The sequence below is a fragment of the Acomys russatus genome, chromosome 31, assembly GCF_903995435.1.
Source record: "Acomys russatus chromosome 31, mAcoRus1.1, whole genome shotgun sequence".
Lineage (NCBI taxonomy): Eukaryota > Metazoa > Chordata > Mammalia > Rodentia > Muridae > Acomys > Acomys russatus.
The window spans coordinates 3,048,041-3,065,017 of record NC_067167.1 but is presented as its reverse complement, the minus strand read 5'-3'; the positions used below and the strand labels follow the sequence as shown (position 1 = coordinate 3,065,017).

Here is a 16,977-nt window from a genome sequence, read left to right as displayed (position 1 = left end):
CCTCTCATTCTTTGTTTCTGTATTCACAGGGCCTTCCTAATCATGGTGTACACCTGGGCCTTACCCTTGGGCTAAACAGAGTGAATGTATTTCTTTGATTATTAATTTGTTTCAATCTTGTTTTCCTTCTTGGTGTAATTCTTACGGAGGTTCATAGAGCTCCTAACAGTTTTTGCTATATTGCAGGAGGTTTTAAAGTTATCTGAATCAATTGGAAACGGTTATTGGGAATTAGAAAGTCATCTGTAGGAAATCTGAGCAACAGAGAGCGTAGCGCCTATGGAGAAATTATCCTTATCCTGTAGGCGGTTAGAGTCTATGCCATGCAGATATATGAACCAAGCATGGAAAGGCAGCACAGCAACAATAGGCAGTCCTGAGGCAAAAGCCTTGGGGCTCTGTCTAAACCAGGGACACACCCATTCGTCAGCCATGCAGAAATGACTTGGGCTGCCGCTGCCAGGAAGCTCACTTGCTTACTTTTGCCAACCCAGCATGTGATTGCTCTCAGCATGTGCCATTGCTACTTGAAAATAATTTTTTGGCTTTTTAAAGATAGGGTCTCATGTGCTAGAATGGTTCTTAAAGTAGAGCTGTGCAGATGTAGTGTACAGGCAGCACAGTCTCCTGTGGGTTCCGTGATATGGGCAGTAGGGGCTGCCTCTGACATGGACTCGGCCCACGTATTGATGACTTCCCCACCGGTGGGTCAGCCTTGCGGGGCCACAGAGGAAGAAGACGCAGGCAGTCCAGATGAGACTTTATAGGCTGGGGTCAGATGATAGGGGAAGAGGGCTCCCCCTTTCTGAGGACTAGGAGAGGAGGGAGGGGTGGGGGAAGGAGGGTGGGACCAGGAAGAGTGATGTGGGGGTTATAATTGGGATATAAAGTGAAACTGGGCAGTGGTGGCGCACGCCTGTAATCCCAGCACTCACTCGGGAGGCAGAGGCAGGTGGACCACTGTGAGTTCGAGGCCAGCCTGGTCTACAATGCGAGTCCAGGACAGCCAAGGCTACACAGAGAAACCCTGTCTCGGGAAAAACAAAAACAAAAAACAAAATAAAGTGAATAAATTAAAAAGATGAAAGAGGAAAACTAAATAAATAAAGTAGAGCTGTGGTGGCTACCTAAGGTAGTGTCAGTGGTGAGACAAATAGTTTAAAATGGTGAGTTTCGCTTGTGTGGCTTGTACTTCAACAAAGTAAAAACACTATAACAGATCTCTGTCTTAATTATTTAATCTCACTGAAACTCTGTGCTTACAAATTCAGTTCTAGGACCAGCAACACTGTAAAGGTGCTGGCAGCCAAGCATGATGACCTGAGTTCGGCTCTTGTGACCCCCTGGGTGCCAACACCTGTGCGGTCTCCTCTGACCTCTAATTTTGCACTTTCGCACACACTACCACTTTCCACACTGCTGCATATGCACACATCCATGTGCCCACGCTGAGTTAATACATTCATAAATACACGAGTGGAAAATATCAGTTTCTCATCCTTCTGCGGGACCCTGCTGTAAGGTTGAAGTCTGGAATTCCCAGATAGCCTCTGAGCTTAGGATAAGAGGACACACCTGGTTCCTGACAACGGTTCTTGCTGGTGTTCCCTCTCTCCTTGATCTGGGGAACCCCAGAACCTCTAAGGAGAGTCGCATAGCCCTTGGGGAGATTACAAATCCAACACTTTCCTGATAAGAAATCCATTCAGCAAGCACCTGGGGATTCCTGGAAACACCCACCCCATGCTAATAAGATGTGTTGGTGTCTTGGCTTTCAACCAGTGACCTTTAGCCACACCTGGAGAGTCTCTACCCATAGGATAATTAAGTACTGCTTTCCCCTCTTACTATAAACCTGTTTTGTTCCACGTAGATTAAGTGTCCCTAGCATCTCTCATCCCAGCAGATTAAATATCCGTAAAACTTCTAGCCTCATAGAATCAAACACATTCACCCCCCCCCAACCCCTCCCACTGGCCAAGGTTTATAATTTACTCTTTCACATGAAATAAAGAGGCAAGAATCTTCTATCTCACCACAACCCACAACCGTCTGAAATTCATCATTTACTCTGGAGAAGGAAGGGCTTCCCCTCCTCCTTAAAGGCTGCCTCAAGCTTCTGGAACCCACGACCCCCACCTCCGCCTGCTTGGCTTCCAATTAAGGTAACCACCTGCCGAGCCCTGAGAGCTCCCAGGTTCACCAGCCTGTCAGCAGGATGTCTGCAGCAATCTTTCTAGCCCCACCCTACCCACCCACCCACCCACCCACCCACCCCCCCCCCACCCCCCCCACTCCCCCCCACTCCCCCCCCACCCCCCCCCCACAGCGCCTGTTGGCGGGAGCTTCTTAGCAGCCTCTGTAACTAGCTGCTCACAAAGCAGCAGCCAATCCGCCCAAGTCAGGCCAGGTCAGCATTGCAGCCAGGTACAGGCTCCCCTCCACACTTCACCCTTTTCCGCTGGAGAGACACGGACTTTTTTCTGCCCAGCAACAGCAGCAAGGACGCACAATGGCACTTGTGTCTTAAAATGACAATATTCTTGCTCCTGACAGGACTTGACAAATCAATCCTAGTGCACCAGGGTGAAACAAAGTCTGAGTTCACAATTCACAAAGCTGACTCTGTGGAACCCGAGGCATTGTGGCTCCACCATGTCCCTAGACGCCATCTTTAGGCCTGTTCTTCAAGGTCACCCCAGTTGCTGGAAAAACAACAAATTGTTTCAGGAAAAGACTTTTGGGGGCTGGAGAGATGGCTCAGAGGTTAAGAGCACACTGGCTGCTCTTCCAAAGGTCATGAGTTCAATTCACCCAGCAACCACATGGTGGCTCACAACCATCTCTCCTGGCCTGCAGGCAGAATGCTGTATACATAACAAATAATAAATCTTTAAAAAAAAAAAAAAAAAAGGAAAAGACTTTTGGCCTGAACCAACCAGGGGACAGCAAGAAAGCGCCTAATGAACCCAGATAGATGGCTTAAGCATTTTGAGTCAGGCTCCATCAATCCCCTAGCACCAACCCAACTTTGCTGAATGTCAACCAATCCTGTAACTGCTAAACCAGAAACTCCCGTTCTTCGTTCTTCGCTGTAACCACAATTTAAAAAAAAAAAAAAGCAAAAACCTGCCTAACAACAGTTTGGGGCTCTTGCTACTGACCCAATGAGTTTCCTGGGCCCTTGAGCTCCAGTTTGAATAAAGGTTCCTTGCTTTTGCGTATGGTTTTAGACTCCTGGTGGTCTTCGGGGGTCTAGCTATCTGGCCATAACAACAACTCTTTCCATTTTATCCATTTGTTTATTTATTTTTACACAGGATATTATTCTATAGTCTAAAAGGGCCTGGATTCTCAATATTTCCCTGACTGGGCTGGACCACAAAGAATCTTCCTAATCGATGTTCTCAGTGATGAAATTTCAAACATGAGCCAAGGTGCCAGCATTTTATGCCTTAAAAGCAACAGACTACAGGGACTGGAGAGATGGCTCAGAGGTCCTGAGTTCAATTCCCACTGTTGGACCCTGGAGTCCAATTCAGGAAGGGGGTCACCGCGAGAGACCACTCAAGTCACACAGGCTGGAGGTATAGGTAAAATTTATTACTGACACATCAGAAGTCCCAATTGTTGATGTGTCAGGGTCCCTCAGCACGCGGGAGGTGAAGGACCCCGAGCAGCTGTTACAGGCTAGTTTTTAAAGGCTAAAACCACAAAGCAGGTGGGGTTGCTTATCAGGTTAGACCATATGGACATTAGGACATCTGGCATTGGGAAGCTCTTTGTGGGGGCTTGGGTGTGGGTCTCCAGAGCGGTTACTGAAAGCCGTTGGGGACATCTGATATATGGAAACTATTCTGGGAACTAGGGTGGAACTTTTGAAGTTAGCATTAACGAGAACTGGGAGAGGCAAGCAAGGCTGGACAAGCGAACAAGCGTCTTGTATTTTACAAATTTTACAGTTTCTCACCACCAACCACATGGTGGCTCACAGCCATCTATACTGTGATCCGATGCCCTCCTCTGGCGTGCAGGCACATGTGTGGGCAGAATACTGTATACATAATAAATACATCTTTTAAAAAAAATTCTCACCAACCACATGGTGGCTCACAGCCATCGATAATGTGATCTGATGCCCTCTTCTGATGTGCAGGCACACACGTGGGCAGAATACTGTATACATCTTTAAAAAAAAAAATAAAGCAACAGACTAATAGCCTGAGTAAGCACCACTTATTATTTCTGCATCTCCTAAAAGACTCCAGAGTGTCAATGACAATTTTTTTCATGAACTTATTTTTGCCAAGTGTAGTGTATTAATATTGTTTCAGGAATGTCGGGATTTAGAGAGAGAGAGAGAGAGAGGCATCAAGATAAACATATGAAAGGAATCAGGAGCTAGGTCTGAGGTTCCGTCGGCAGGTGGCTTTCCCAGGGTGCACAGTGCCCTGGGGTCCATCCTCAGCATGGCAAAACTCAGACATGGTGAATCATGCTGGTCATTACCCCAGCACTCAGTCGGCAGCACTGGGGGGGGGGTCACTGGGGGTCACTGGGGAGCTCTGGGGGCACTGGGGGGCTCTGGGGGCACTGGGGAGCTCTGGGGGTCACTGGGGCTCTGGGGGGCACTGGGGAGCTCTGGGGGGCACTTGGGGCTCTGGGGGAGCACTGGGGGGCTCTGGAATCCAAGGTTATTCTCACCCACATAGCCTAGTGTGACACCACCCTAGATTATATCAGACCTTATCCCAGATCAAAACAAGAAAAGAAAAGTCAACTGGCAGAGAAAGCCTGGAAATCCTTCCACACCTGGACTCCATGTAACAAATTACATGTCTACAGAATATCCAGGGATAAAGTAGAAATGGTGGGTGTTATGGAAATAACCCAGAAAAGACCAGAAGCGGGGAGACGGTCCACAGGGGAAAAGCACACTTACTGTACAAATCATGAGGCTCCCCCCTGTTGAGCATTTCATCCTGTGAGTAGATCCCAGCCTGGCCCCATGTGCTACCTCCTGCAATGGCTGTTCTTGAATGGACTAACGCCGGAGGTGAAGAGCACGCTTGTAAAAGGGTCCTGTCTAGTTTGAAGTTGGAAGATCCATGCCTAGGCTGGAATTTTGGGGTCGGACAACACCTCCTGCTAGAACCTACAAAAGGGCATTTAAGAAGGAACATTTTGCTCTTTGCCAGCTTGCTATATCCTTGGTAGAAGTTTCATTCATTCCCTGGAATTAGAGCCTACATTGTTGGGATGCCTGCCTGTACTGAGGAGGATCTGAGTCATCCAACTTTTTGGACCTTTCCAACTACTGGATTCTTGCATTTCTGTTCACATCCAGCCGTTGCTGGATTAGCCGAACCACAGCTTGTAAGTCATTCTAATAAATGCCCTTTCTATACAGATAGAGAGGCTCATTCTACAAATTCTCTTACTCTAGAGAATAGAGACTAATGTAGATTTGGGTGCTAGAATTAGTTCTAGAACAACAGAAATACAAGGAGGAATCTTTTAAGCATTTGAAATAGTTTTTTTTTTTTGTTGTTTTGGTTTTTGGTTTTTGGTTTTGTTTTGTTTGTTTGTTTGTTTGTTTGTTTCGTTTTTGAGACAGGGTTTCTCTGTGTATTCCTGGCTGTCCTGGACTCACTTTGTAGACCAGGCTGGCCTCGAACTCACGGCGATCCACCTGCCTCTGCCTCCCGAGTGCTGGGATTAAAGGCGTGCACCACCACCGTCCGGCCTGAGTAGGCTTTTCTGTTTGCCAACATACACAGCTACTAAAGCTTCTCCAGTTACCGGGGCCTCTCCCAGGAGCCTGGGGAGTACTTTATTACTAACTCAAGAAGATGGCGTATCCTGATCCACATTGCGAATGTCAATGCTTTTGGTGACACTGTGGATGGAACTTTTGGCCATTTGGGGGGAAATAAGGAAAGTGATGATGCTGGTTGGGTGCTCTTACCATCTCTGGATAAATTACAGAACCTAGGAATGACCTCTGCTATTTCCTTAACCAACTTCTAGCATCTCACAATACAGCAAAGGACAACGATGGATTGACTGATAAAACTGACCTCCGCACTCCCAACGTGGATAAACAGTCCAAAAGTTCCTAAGTGTGACCTGGAGCAGAATTTTCTTTCCACTGTCCGTAGAGCTCAAGTTGCAGAAAAGCAACCCAAAGCCCTCATTATAAGTTTGGCTGAATTACAAGAAAAATTCAAGCCCTAGCCATGAGGGGGTCAGCAGTTAGAGTAAGGGCCGTCATGGGAGAAGGATGAGATCCTAGAATTTGGAATTAGGATGGAAGAATGGAAAAATTTTGAGCATTCATAATCTTAAGGGTTTTTCTCACCTGAAATGGTACCCTCACCCCCACAGCTTGAGTACTGCCCTTTCTGCATTTGAATAAGGAGATTAACCCTTTACTGTCTGCTAAGCACCATTGACTTTCTCTTAAAGAGTTGCTAGGCCAGAGGGCCCACCAGCAGTTGCCTCTAGACCTATAACCAGAGTTAAGGCAAAGCAGGCTCATGGATGGTAGGGAGAAAGTATAGTTTTTGGGGGAGCTGCCCTACACCACTAAAGAGTTTAATAAGTTTGCTAATTCATTCAAGTAGAAGACTGGGGAATATTGTGGAAATTGATTTTGAGGGTGTTGGATATTGGTGAAAGGAATATAAATCCCAATCAGGCAGAGTGTAATGATATGTGTGCTCTAATGTAAATTCTAGGCTTATTATGAAAGCTTTTCTCGTTCACAAATATATCAAAAGATTGTTGGAATGATTGCTGAAAGTTTTGTCAAAGGATGGTTTACTGAAAATGTGAAGATTTTTGATGTCCATCGGCTTGGACTGTCAGGCTGACTTTTGCAGACCACGGGCTCTGTGAGTTTGGGGCAGTTCTGTGCACAAGTGAAGGCCAGAGCTGGGCACCACTGTGCTTTGCTCTTTCTTCGTGCTCTTGTCTTTAAGGGAGCTGCTACTATCACTCAGGCTTCCATGGCCAATCAGGGCCTCGAGGCAGGCACGCCAGCCAGAATGTGGGAGGGCACTCTCAGATTGCCAGGCTTCAGGCTGGGTTCCAGTGTAGGGGACTGGCTACATGGCCAATGCTCAGCCATCTTGTCAGAGCCCAGGTTCCTATTTCTCCAGAAGTCTGCCATTCACCAGAAACTAGCTGACCTTGTCCTAGGTCGGCAGTTAGACACCTGTTGTGGTTTATTGTGGGGGCTGGTCACTCTAGACCCCCCCCCCCCAGCTACTCCTTTTCCCGTAAGACTACTGATAAGATCAGATTAAAAGCCAGCTGCCTGCGAGCAGCAGTTCTGGGAGCTTTTTCCTGACTAACCTTCCTGGAATTTCTCTCTCTGCAATTATAGCCACTGTAAAGGTAGATACCTGCTGGAGCATTCCAGAGTTAGGTATCCATAGCAACCCTTGCTTACGCAAATACCCATGCCTCTGTGCCTATATAAACTCTGTAAAAATTCTCAATAAATGGGGTTTGATCAGAATGCAGACTTGGCCCCTTCTTCGTGTCTCGTGTTTTGTCTCTATACAGGAAAACTTTCCTCCCGAGCGTTAGTCGAACCCCAGCGGGCCAGGGCAATTTTACTCACACACCCAGCTGTTTTTCTAGATTTTTGTCATTGTTTTGTTTCTCATATTCTTTTCAATCGTCTTTTTAGAAACTTAGAATTTGTGCCATGGAGACATATATGGAGACACATGCCACAGTACACGTGTGAAGGTCAGAGGTCAAGGTGGAGGCGTGGCTCCTTTCCTGGGTGCTGACCTCAGGCCCTCAGACTTGGTTTCAAGTGACTTTCCTCACACAGCCAACCAGTTTGTTCCTGTTACAGCACTCCCCCTGCTCTTCCTCCTCCTCCTTAGTTTTGGTTTTCCAAGACAGGGTTTCTCTGTGTAGCCTTGGCTGTCCAGGACTCCCTTTAAAGACCAGGTTGGCCTCGAACTCACAGCGATCCTCTTGTCTCTGCCTCCCGACAGCACTCCCTTCTAATTTGCCTATTTTAGTACATTGGTTGTAGTAGCTCTGTTTTCATTTTTGGAGTGGAAAACACTGGGCACTTGTTCTAGAGCCCCTGCGTGCTTGCCCAGCATCTGTCCGCTGAGCCTTACAACAAAAGCTATATTGCGGCACGGTCTGGTTAAGCTGCCCAAGTATCTTGTCAGCTCGGTCTGTAGCCATACTAAGCCTTCAACTGGTGCTGCTCCTGCCTCAACCTTCAACGTGTGGAGAGTCAGACACACGGGGAGCAGACGCACGAGGGCAGAGAGGGGAAGAGAGCGGAGTCGAGCACAGGGAACAGAGAGAGAGCTGGAGGAGCAGGTGGGGACTTTTATCTGGCAGAACACACCTGAGGCACCTGGCTGTGGCTGCAGAGGATGATGTGAGCCATTTCCCACATCCATGGATCCTGTTTCCCAGACTCTGCGGTCGCGCAGCCAGGGGAACTAAGCTATTCATAGGTCTCGCTTCCCACCTGGAGGTGTAGGGAGCTCGCGGGAAATTAGGTTACTGGGATTATCTGTACGCTCACAGGCTCAAGTTTTACTGCAATGCCCATCTCCGCAGGTCTGGGTCAGCTCTGTGCCTGGAGTGGAGATCAGGGCTGGGAATCACTGGGCTGTGACACTTCACCGCACTCTGTCCCAAACGGAGATGCTCCTGTCACTCGGGCCTCACTAGCCAATCAGGGCCTCCAGACGGACCCGCCAGTTAGAATGGGGCGGGCACTTCCGGTCCACCCTACTCGCCTAAAGTCCTGGCGAAGGCGCTGACGGTCCCTGTGCTGCTTTGTGACCCGCTGCCGGGAGCTGTGAGGAGAGCGGGGCGAGCTCGGGATCCGCGCCATGGTGAGCGGGGCCGCCGCCCCACGCGGGGAGGAGCCGCGGGAGCGCGCGTGGGGTTCGTCCCGGGGTGCGGGAGCCGGCGGCGTCCCGTGAGGTCCCAGGAGCCCCCTGCACCTCCCGGGGGGAAGCGGGACCTCAGAATGACTTAGCTCCCCGGGCTGCGCATCTGCAGAGTCTGGGAAGCCGGCTCCCCTGTGTGAAAACTTTCTTGCTGCTGACGTCACCAAGCAGCGAGCTCCTCAGCGGCTTTCATTGCCAGGGAAGGCAGACTCGCTGCCTCGCAGAGCCCTGGCTTCTCTAGCGTCTTCTAGGAGTTCTGCGCTGGGCACTGGACACTCAGGTGCAGGATCCGTCTGCAGTTAATTCTGTGCAGGTGGAAAGTCTGTGTCACTAACACATTTGCATGTGGATGCCGCGGGGGTCCAGAGTGTTAGGAAGACAGGCTTCCTGCGTTTCCTGGCCTCATTCGTCAGCATTTGCTTCCTTTTAATAGTGTGTGTGTGTGTGTGTGTGTGTGTGTGTGTGTGTGTGTGTGTGTGTGTGTTGGGTTTCTTTCTTTGTTTCTGTCTTTCTTTCTGTTTGTCTGTCTGTCTTTAAGTTTGCTCCCATGTTCTACTGATCTCTTTATTCTTTGCCGGACAGTACAGTTCAGACAGGTTTTTCCGGTTCCCCGAGTGAACTGGGTGGGGAGGGAAACTAGGGATAATACAGTGCACTCAGAGAAAAGGTACATATTTTTTTTTGTTTGGTTGGTTGGTTTTGGCTTTTGGGTTTTCAACACAAGGTTTCTCTGTGTACTCCTGGCTGTCCTGGACTAGCTTTGTAGACCAGGTTATCCTCGAACTCACAGCGATCTGCCTGCCTCTGTCTCCCAAGCCCTGGCATTAAAAGCATGCGCCACCACACCTGGCTGAAGATGCATAATTAAACCTGAGCTTGGAGGCCTCCAGTTGTTGAATCTCTTCTTAGACAGGAAAGGTTATACTGAGGAAGCGTGTAACCCAGCCGGAGGAGTTGGCACCGCCCTATTTGAAGGGAAATAGTTTTTTTTTCTGTCTCTTATTTTATTCTCTTACTTTCTATATTTTCTTTCTTTACTGCATTTTTATTTTTAAGTTTTGACGTCAGAGAATGTCACTGTGTTTAGTGTTTATCCAATCTTGTGTATTGCTCATTTTTCATTCATAGTTACGTTTTCTCATCAGTTTTCTGTTATTGGTAGCATAAGTTGTTATACTCTTTTTGGACAGTTTTGAATCCATAGCTAAAGTTCTGTGTTACTGTAATATAATATTGACATAATAGCCAAGATGTCAGCAACCCACATGGTTGCTTTCTACTCATGGTTAGCTCAGCTCCCTGCTAAGGGGAGCCCATTTTCCATCAGGCACAAGTCCCAGTACCACCCACACATCTTCTCAGAGGTTAAATGTACAGTGTTACAGGCTTTTCTTTCTTTCTTTTTTTGTTTGTTTGTTTGTTTTTTATGGTTTTTTGAGACAGGGTTTCTCTGTGTAGCCTTGACTGTCCCGGACTCACTTTGTAGACCAGGCTGGCCTCGAACTCACAGCGATCCGTACAGGCTTTTCTTTAATAAGACTCTTCTGTGGCCAGGCGTGGTGGCGCACACCTTTAATTCCAGCACTTGGGAGGCAGAGGCAGGTGGATCTCTGTGAGTTCGAGGCCAGCCTGGTCTACAAAGCGAGTCCAGGACAGCCAGGGCTACACAGAGAGACCCTGTCTTGAAAAACAAAAAGACTCTTCTGTGAGGTTGACATGGCTGTAGGAGGAGATGGTACCCACAGCAGTGCGTGGGGAGGTAGACCCTCCCGGCTAAGAAACAGAGGAAAGATTTCCATGGTCTCAAGAGCACTAAGACCATCCATATGTCTTACAGCACAGTTTTTGTTGTGGGAGCCAATATTGTCTTCCTTTTCTGTCTGTCTGTCTGTCTGTCTGTCTGTCTGTCTGTCTTGGCTTCTCTTTTTCTCTCTCTTTCCCTGTTTCCATTGTATCTTTGACTTGTTTCCTAAGCTCTTTTCTCCTTAGATTATGTTCCTGTCATGGTTCATATTAGCTCAACGGCCTCACGCTCCTGTTTCTGAATGCTTGGTCCATAGTTAGTAGTACTAACTGTGTAAAATTAAGAGGTGTGCCCTCGTGGGAGTAGGTTTTGTCTTGTTTAGGTGTGCTTTGAGGTTTCAGAAGACCAGTGTAGGGCAAGTGCTCCTTTCTGCTTGCCTGCCTGTGCATCAGGAGGTGACACTCAGCCCATGTCTGCCCACCATGCTGCTTCCTTTCAGGATGACAGTGGAGTAACCCTCTATCACTGTGACCAATCCCCAAAGTATTCCACCACGAGTTGCCTTGGTTATAGTGCTTCTTCACAGCAGTAGAGCAGTCACTGAGACAAGTTGTTTGTGTAATATTTTGTCATATTATCTGTCTATTCTCATGTCCTGTGAAATCAAGTAAGGCTACGTGAAAGAGTAAAGAACTGATCTCTAGACAACACGTTCAGTCTGTGGCATAGTTATTACTCATGACCCCTGCAGGTCCATAGAGAAAAGAACCAACAACGGAGCCAGAAATTAATGAAACCTGTATGGTTTTGGGGGGGGGGGGGGGGGAGAAGGAGCTATCGTAACATTCAGAAGCAGTCAGGTGCTGAAACAGAGGCAGCAATTATCAGGGAGGTTAGGGCCGTGAAAGAGACGGCACCTGCTCTTCTTGGACACATAGAAAATGTGCTGTGAGGGAGCTGCACCACCCAGCACAGCATTTAGCTATGGGAGGAAAAGACAAGGTGATTCCTCGTCCCAGAAAGCAACTCCATACAGGACCCTGCTGCTGCTTGGTTCCAGTGGGACGGGGCACACCCAAAGCTGGAAGTCCTTGTGATTGTATCATCTGTGTGCTGCTTTTCCTTGAAAGAAGAAAGATTCGGGGCTGGAGAGATGGCTCAGTGGTTAAGAGCACTGCCTGCTCTTCCAAAGGACCCGGGTTCAAGTCCCAGCACCCACATGGCGGCTCACAACTGTCTGTAACTCCAAGATCTGACACCCCCACACTAACTCACATAAACTAAAATTAAATAAAGTATTTTTTTAAAAAAAGAAGAGAGCCAGGCGTGGTGGCGCACGCCTTTAATCCCAGCACTCGGGAGGCAGAGGCAGGTGGATTGCTGTGGGTTTGAGGCCAGCCTGGTCTACAAAGTGAGTCCAGGATGGCCAAGGCTACACAGAGAAACCCTGTCTCGAAAAACCAAAAAAAAAAAAAAAAAGAAGAAGAAGAAGAAGAAGAAAGATTCAAATTTTAAGGGTCATAGATTCTTCCTCTGTGTGTTCAGCACCATTTCAGACACAGGTTTGGTAGAATCCAACCCCCAGTGAGGAGACTGTGAGTTCATTGCATGAATCCCTGGTGACGAAGCCTGGGCTGCGTTTTGAGAGCGCTTGATGTTGGGATACCCAAGCTTTGAGACACCCGCCATGAATGCTGCATGTAGGGAGAGGAAATAGGCAAAGAATGAGGTGTGTGAGGAGTTTCAGACAGAAAGAGCCATCTAAGCCCTTGGAACCGGAATCTCGCAGCATCTGACACAGGGCTGCAGGATGTGGTGTTTGCCCAGCAGGGTTTCAGGGTTGCCTTGTTCCAATCATTCCTTCTTTGCAAAGGAAATGTGTATCCTGTGCCACTGTGTATTGGGAAGATATAACTTGTGTTTTGATTTTTACAAGATGGCGCAGTCAAGAGATTGCCTTGAGTTGTTACAAGAAAATTTGGACATTTCAGAAGTGTTGTGACCGTGACATAATATGGAGAATTTTGAAGTTAGGATAAATGCCCATTTCACTATGGGTTGAGTGTGAGCCTATCATGACCTATGTGAAACTGGTGGGTTAAATGAGAAATATCCCAGGTATGGTAATGTATTTGAGCATTTGTCTCTAGTTTGTGGTCTTCACTGGGAGGGCTATGGTACCTTTCGGAGGAGGATCCTTTCTGGAGGAAGTTAGTCTCTGGGGATGGGCGTTGAGTATTAATAACCTTATCACACTTAATCTTCTTTTGTGTGGTTGAAACTGAGCAGCCCTCTTCTCATACAGCCATGCCTTCACCACTGGGACAGACTCCATTCATAAACAATGGACCGTAAAAATCAAAGCAATGGCGTTTCTTTAAGAAGCCATTTTTTTTTTTTTTTTGGCCTCATGCTTTGTTGTTTATATTTTTGTCTTATGGAATTAGATTTTTCTACATGTCTAGCATTTGTCATTGTGCTGAGAGCTTTACCCACATCTTGACTTTTGATCTTCGTCAGAGGTTATACAGTTTTACACCAGGCTGGCATTCGTGCATGACATTAATACTGAGCTCCAGAATTACTGAACTGCAGATTTATAACACTCTCCCTACCCTTCGATATGTTTTCTTTAAAATTTTAAAATATGTGCACGGCCATTTTGCCTATGTTTATGGGTGTGAACTGTGTGAAAGCCTGGTGTTCACTGAAGTCAGCAGAAAGTATTGGATTCTCTTGGCTTTGAGTCAGGAGTGATTGGGAGCCTTGAAGTGAGGGCTGTGGATTGATCCATGTCCTCTGCAAAAGCAACACATAGTCTTCATTGTAGCATCACCTTTAAATAGCCTATTGGTTTTTGTTGCTGTTGATGATATTTTATATTCTTTTTTTTTTTTTTTTTTTTGGTTTGTTCGAGACAGGGTTTCTCTGTGTAGCCTTGGCTGTCCTGGACTCACTCTGTAGACCAGGCTGGCCTCGAACTCACAGCGATCCACCTGCCTCTGCCTCCCGAGTGCTGGGATTAAAGGCGTGCGCCACCACGCCCGGCTGATATTTTATATTCTTACTATCGTCAGTTACTAATCTTTTTCAGAACTGCTTGAACTTGTTAAAAGTGCACTTTTTTTCATAGGGATATTATATTAGCCTCACAGATGATGCAGGGTCACTCCAGTTTTCAGATAGACAAGTGAATTTCTGGAGTAAACATGTAAGTCTTTGGAGGAATTCTGAGTGAGCCTCCTATTGCTGCAATGACCAGCTTGGCCTGGAAATCATAGAGATTCACCTGTCTCTGCCTCTTGAAGTCTGAGGTTAAAGATGGGCGTCACCACACCCATCTTTTCCCTCTGTTTTCAAGTTAGTGATTTTTGATGCAGTTTTGATGATGGATCCCCAATTATGTGGCTCTGTCTGCACGTCGCTGGATCCGTTAGTGGGTGTTTCTCCTGCCGTGTCATATCCTATTCAGAGTGCACAGAAAAGGAGAGTCACGCCTCTCATTTCTGTGCACAGAATGTGTTCATGCTTCGAAAAGGAGCTGGTGGATGCGTTTGAAATTCTGTCACGTGGAATTGATATGTAAACATATTTTAAACAAAGGGTACATTTACAAAGCAGCCAGTCTCACCACTTCTATTACCCATATATGTATACTTTATAATATTTACATATGTACACTATATATGGTATACCTTAGGATGCAGTGACCTTTGAGGACGTGCATGTGAGCTTCTCTCAGGAAGAGTGGGCTTTGCTGGATCCTTCTCAGAAGAGTCTCTACAAAGATGTGATGCTGGAAACCTACTGGAACCTCACTTGTATAGGTAATGACGTGAATTTTCCTTCACTCTTTAACTTAACAGGACAAGCCTTTCTTAGAGATGGTGCTCTTCTCTGATTTTGATTCTGAAAAAGAAATAATGTGATGAATAAATCAGGCATTGTTCTGAGGTTCAACAAGATAATAAATTTAAGTTTTGTATAATTTCCAGTACTATATCGTACATTTTCTGGTACTGTATTTTAGGATACAAATGGGAAGACCAGAATATTGAAGAGCACTGTCAAGGTTCTGGAAGACATGGAAGGTAATTTTCATGTGTAAGCTTGATGCCTATGTGCCTCTGAAGAAATTTTAATGTACCCAGAAGTATTAATGAAAAAAAAAAATAGTTTAAGCAAGCACAGCAATGTGAGGTTTATTCAATTCTGACAAAACAAAATGCCTCAGTGTCAGGTAACAGATCAGTGTTTATAAAATATTCCTTTCAGAAACAAGAAAAGGAAACAAGGCCTTAATGGATTTTGATTTTAATTTTATCCACATGAGAACCATGTTGTAGAACCTGCCCATCCACTTAGTTTTACACCATTCAAGTACCAGAAGAGGGAAGCACATTGACTAGGGAATAAGTGTATATTCAAGACCTGTTATCAGCAAATCGTCCATATGAGTAAAGCTGGTTTTACCCATGTCCTTGTGGTGACTTACTACAGTTTAGTGAGAGGGGCAGTTTATGAGAGGCAAGGGGCCTCTTGTGGTGGAGAGCTTTTTTTTTTTTTTCAAGACAGGATATTTCTGTGCAGCCTTCGCTGCCCTGGAAATCACTCTGTAGACCAGGCTGGCTCAAATTCATGGAGATCCTCCTGCCTCTGCCCCCTGAGTTAAAGGCGTGCACCACCACCGCCCAGATGTGGTGGAGAATCTTCCATCCCATCCCTGTACCACGTGTCTATGAAGAACGGAGGTTTAAACTGTGTGAATGCAATGTGGACATCTCTTATTTGTTTTTCTTCCTTTAGTCGGTACTTCAACTGTCCTTCCGAATACGGGAAGAAGCAGTGCACCTCTCTGTTTCCCAGAACAATTACAAGATATATAGACATCCCCGCTATGAGACAACGACGAGGTGAATGGGATGCAAGCTTACAGGCCGTCGCTTTTCCAGCTTTCGCGGGAATCCATCAAAATGTTGACGTTGGAGACAAGCCCCGTGAGTACAAGGGGTGCGGAGAGCCTTCTGCCGGTCCTGGCTCGCTTTGCACGTGTATCGCGACGCACACCCTAAGAAGTCGTTACGAGTGCAGCCAGTGTGGTAAACCTCTGAGTCCTTCCAGGTCCCTTCAACGATGTGAAAAAACTCCTATGGGAGAAGGAAGTGAAGGATATGAGCCAAGTAGTAAAGGCTTTACCCATCACGGGTGTCTTGACGTACACAAGACAACCAGTGACGAAAAGGATCTCTATGAATGTGATCAATATGACGAAGCCACTTTCGAATTACACCCAAGAGCTCATTTGGAAATGAAATTCTACGAATATAATCAAGATGACAAAGTCTTCGGATGTCACAGTCGTCTTCAAGTATGTAGAACTAATACTACAGAGGAAAAATATAAATATCATGAATGTGGTAAATCCTTTGCATGCCCCAGTTATCTTCAAATACATGAAAGAACTTATACTGGAGAGAAACCCTATGAATGCACACAGTGTGGCAAAGCCTTTACATGTCACAGTACTCTGCAAATACATGAAAGAATTCATAATGTAGAAAAGCCCTATAAATGTAACCAATGTGGTAAAGCCTTTGCACATAACCGTTATCTTCAAATGCATGAAAAAATTCACTCTGGAGAAAAAGCATATAAATGCAATCAGTGTGGTAAAGCCTTTGCCTTTCGCAGTAATCTTAAAAATCATGAAAGAATTCATGCTGGAGAGAAACCATATAAATGCAATCAGTGTGGTAAAGACTTTGCATGTAACAGTTATCTTCTAATGCATGAAAGAATTCACACTGGAGAGAAACCATATAAATGCAGTCAGTGCAATAAAGCCTTTGCATGTCGCAGCAATCTTCAAAAGCACGAAAGAACTCACACTGGAGAGAAACCCTATCAGTGCAATCAGTGTGGTAAAGCCTTTGCACAGAGCAGTGATCTCCAATTACATGAAAGGATTCACACTGGAGAGAAACCTTATAAGTGTAATCAATGTGGAAAAGCCTTTGCACGGAGCAGTTATCTTCAGAATCATGAAAGAATTCACACTGGAGAGAAACCCTATGAATGCAGTCAGTGTGGTAAAGCCTTTACATGTCTCAGCACTCTTCAAAAGCATGAAAAAATTCATACTGACAAAAAATCCCCCAGGAATCTAAGAAATGAAGTATAGACTTGCCTACCTCATTCATTTTCCACACTGAGTCCTCTCCCTGGTGCTTGAGTCAGATGAGTAGAATCACTCCATCTTACAGTGTTGTCTCCTTTTCAAATTGTAGA

The 16,977-nt window shown here is 46.2% G+C and overlaps 1 protein-coding gene across 3 annotated transcripts in view; it reads left to right on the top strand.

Moving 5' to 3' along the window:
* The window catches only part of LOC127212582 (zinc finger protein 709-like), a 146,693-nt gene that overhangs the window by 42,042 nt on the left and 87,674 nt on the right, over nucleotides 1-16,977 (top strand). The window contains exons 2-4 of one of the 3 annotated variants that reach the window (XM_051172671.1): nucleotides 14,390-14,516; nucleotides 14,720-14,780; nucleotides 15,496-16,942. In XM_051172671.1, coding sequence (XP_051028628.1) covers nucleotides 14,390-14,516; nucleotides 14,720-14,780; nucleotides 15,496-16,870 — 1,563 coding nt within the window. In that variant the 3' untranslated portion in view covers nucleotides 16,871-16,942. Of the gene's footprint in view, nucleotides 1-8,809; nucleotides 8,889-14,389; nucleotides 14,524-14,719; nucleotides 14,781-15,495; nucleotides 16,943-16,977 lie in introns of those variants that run through there. The other 2 variants (XR_007833591.1, XR_007833589.1) reach the window with 2 other exon arrangements.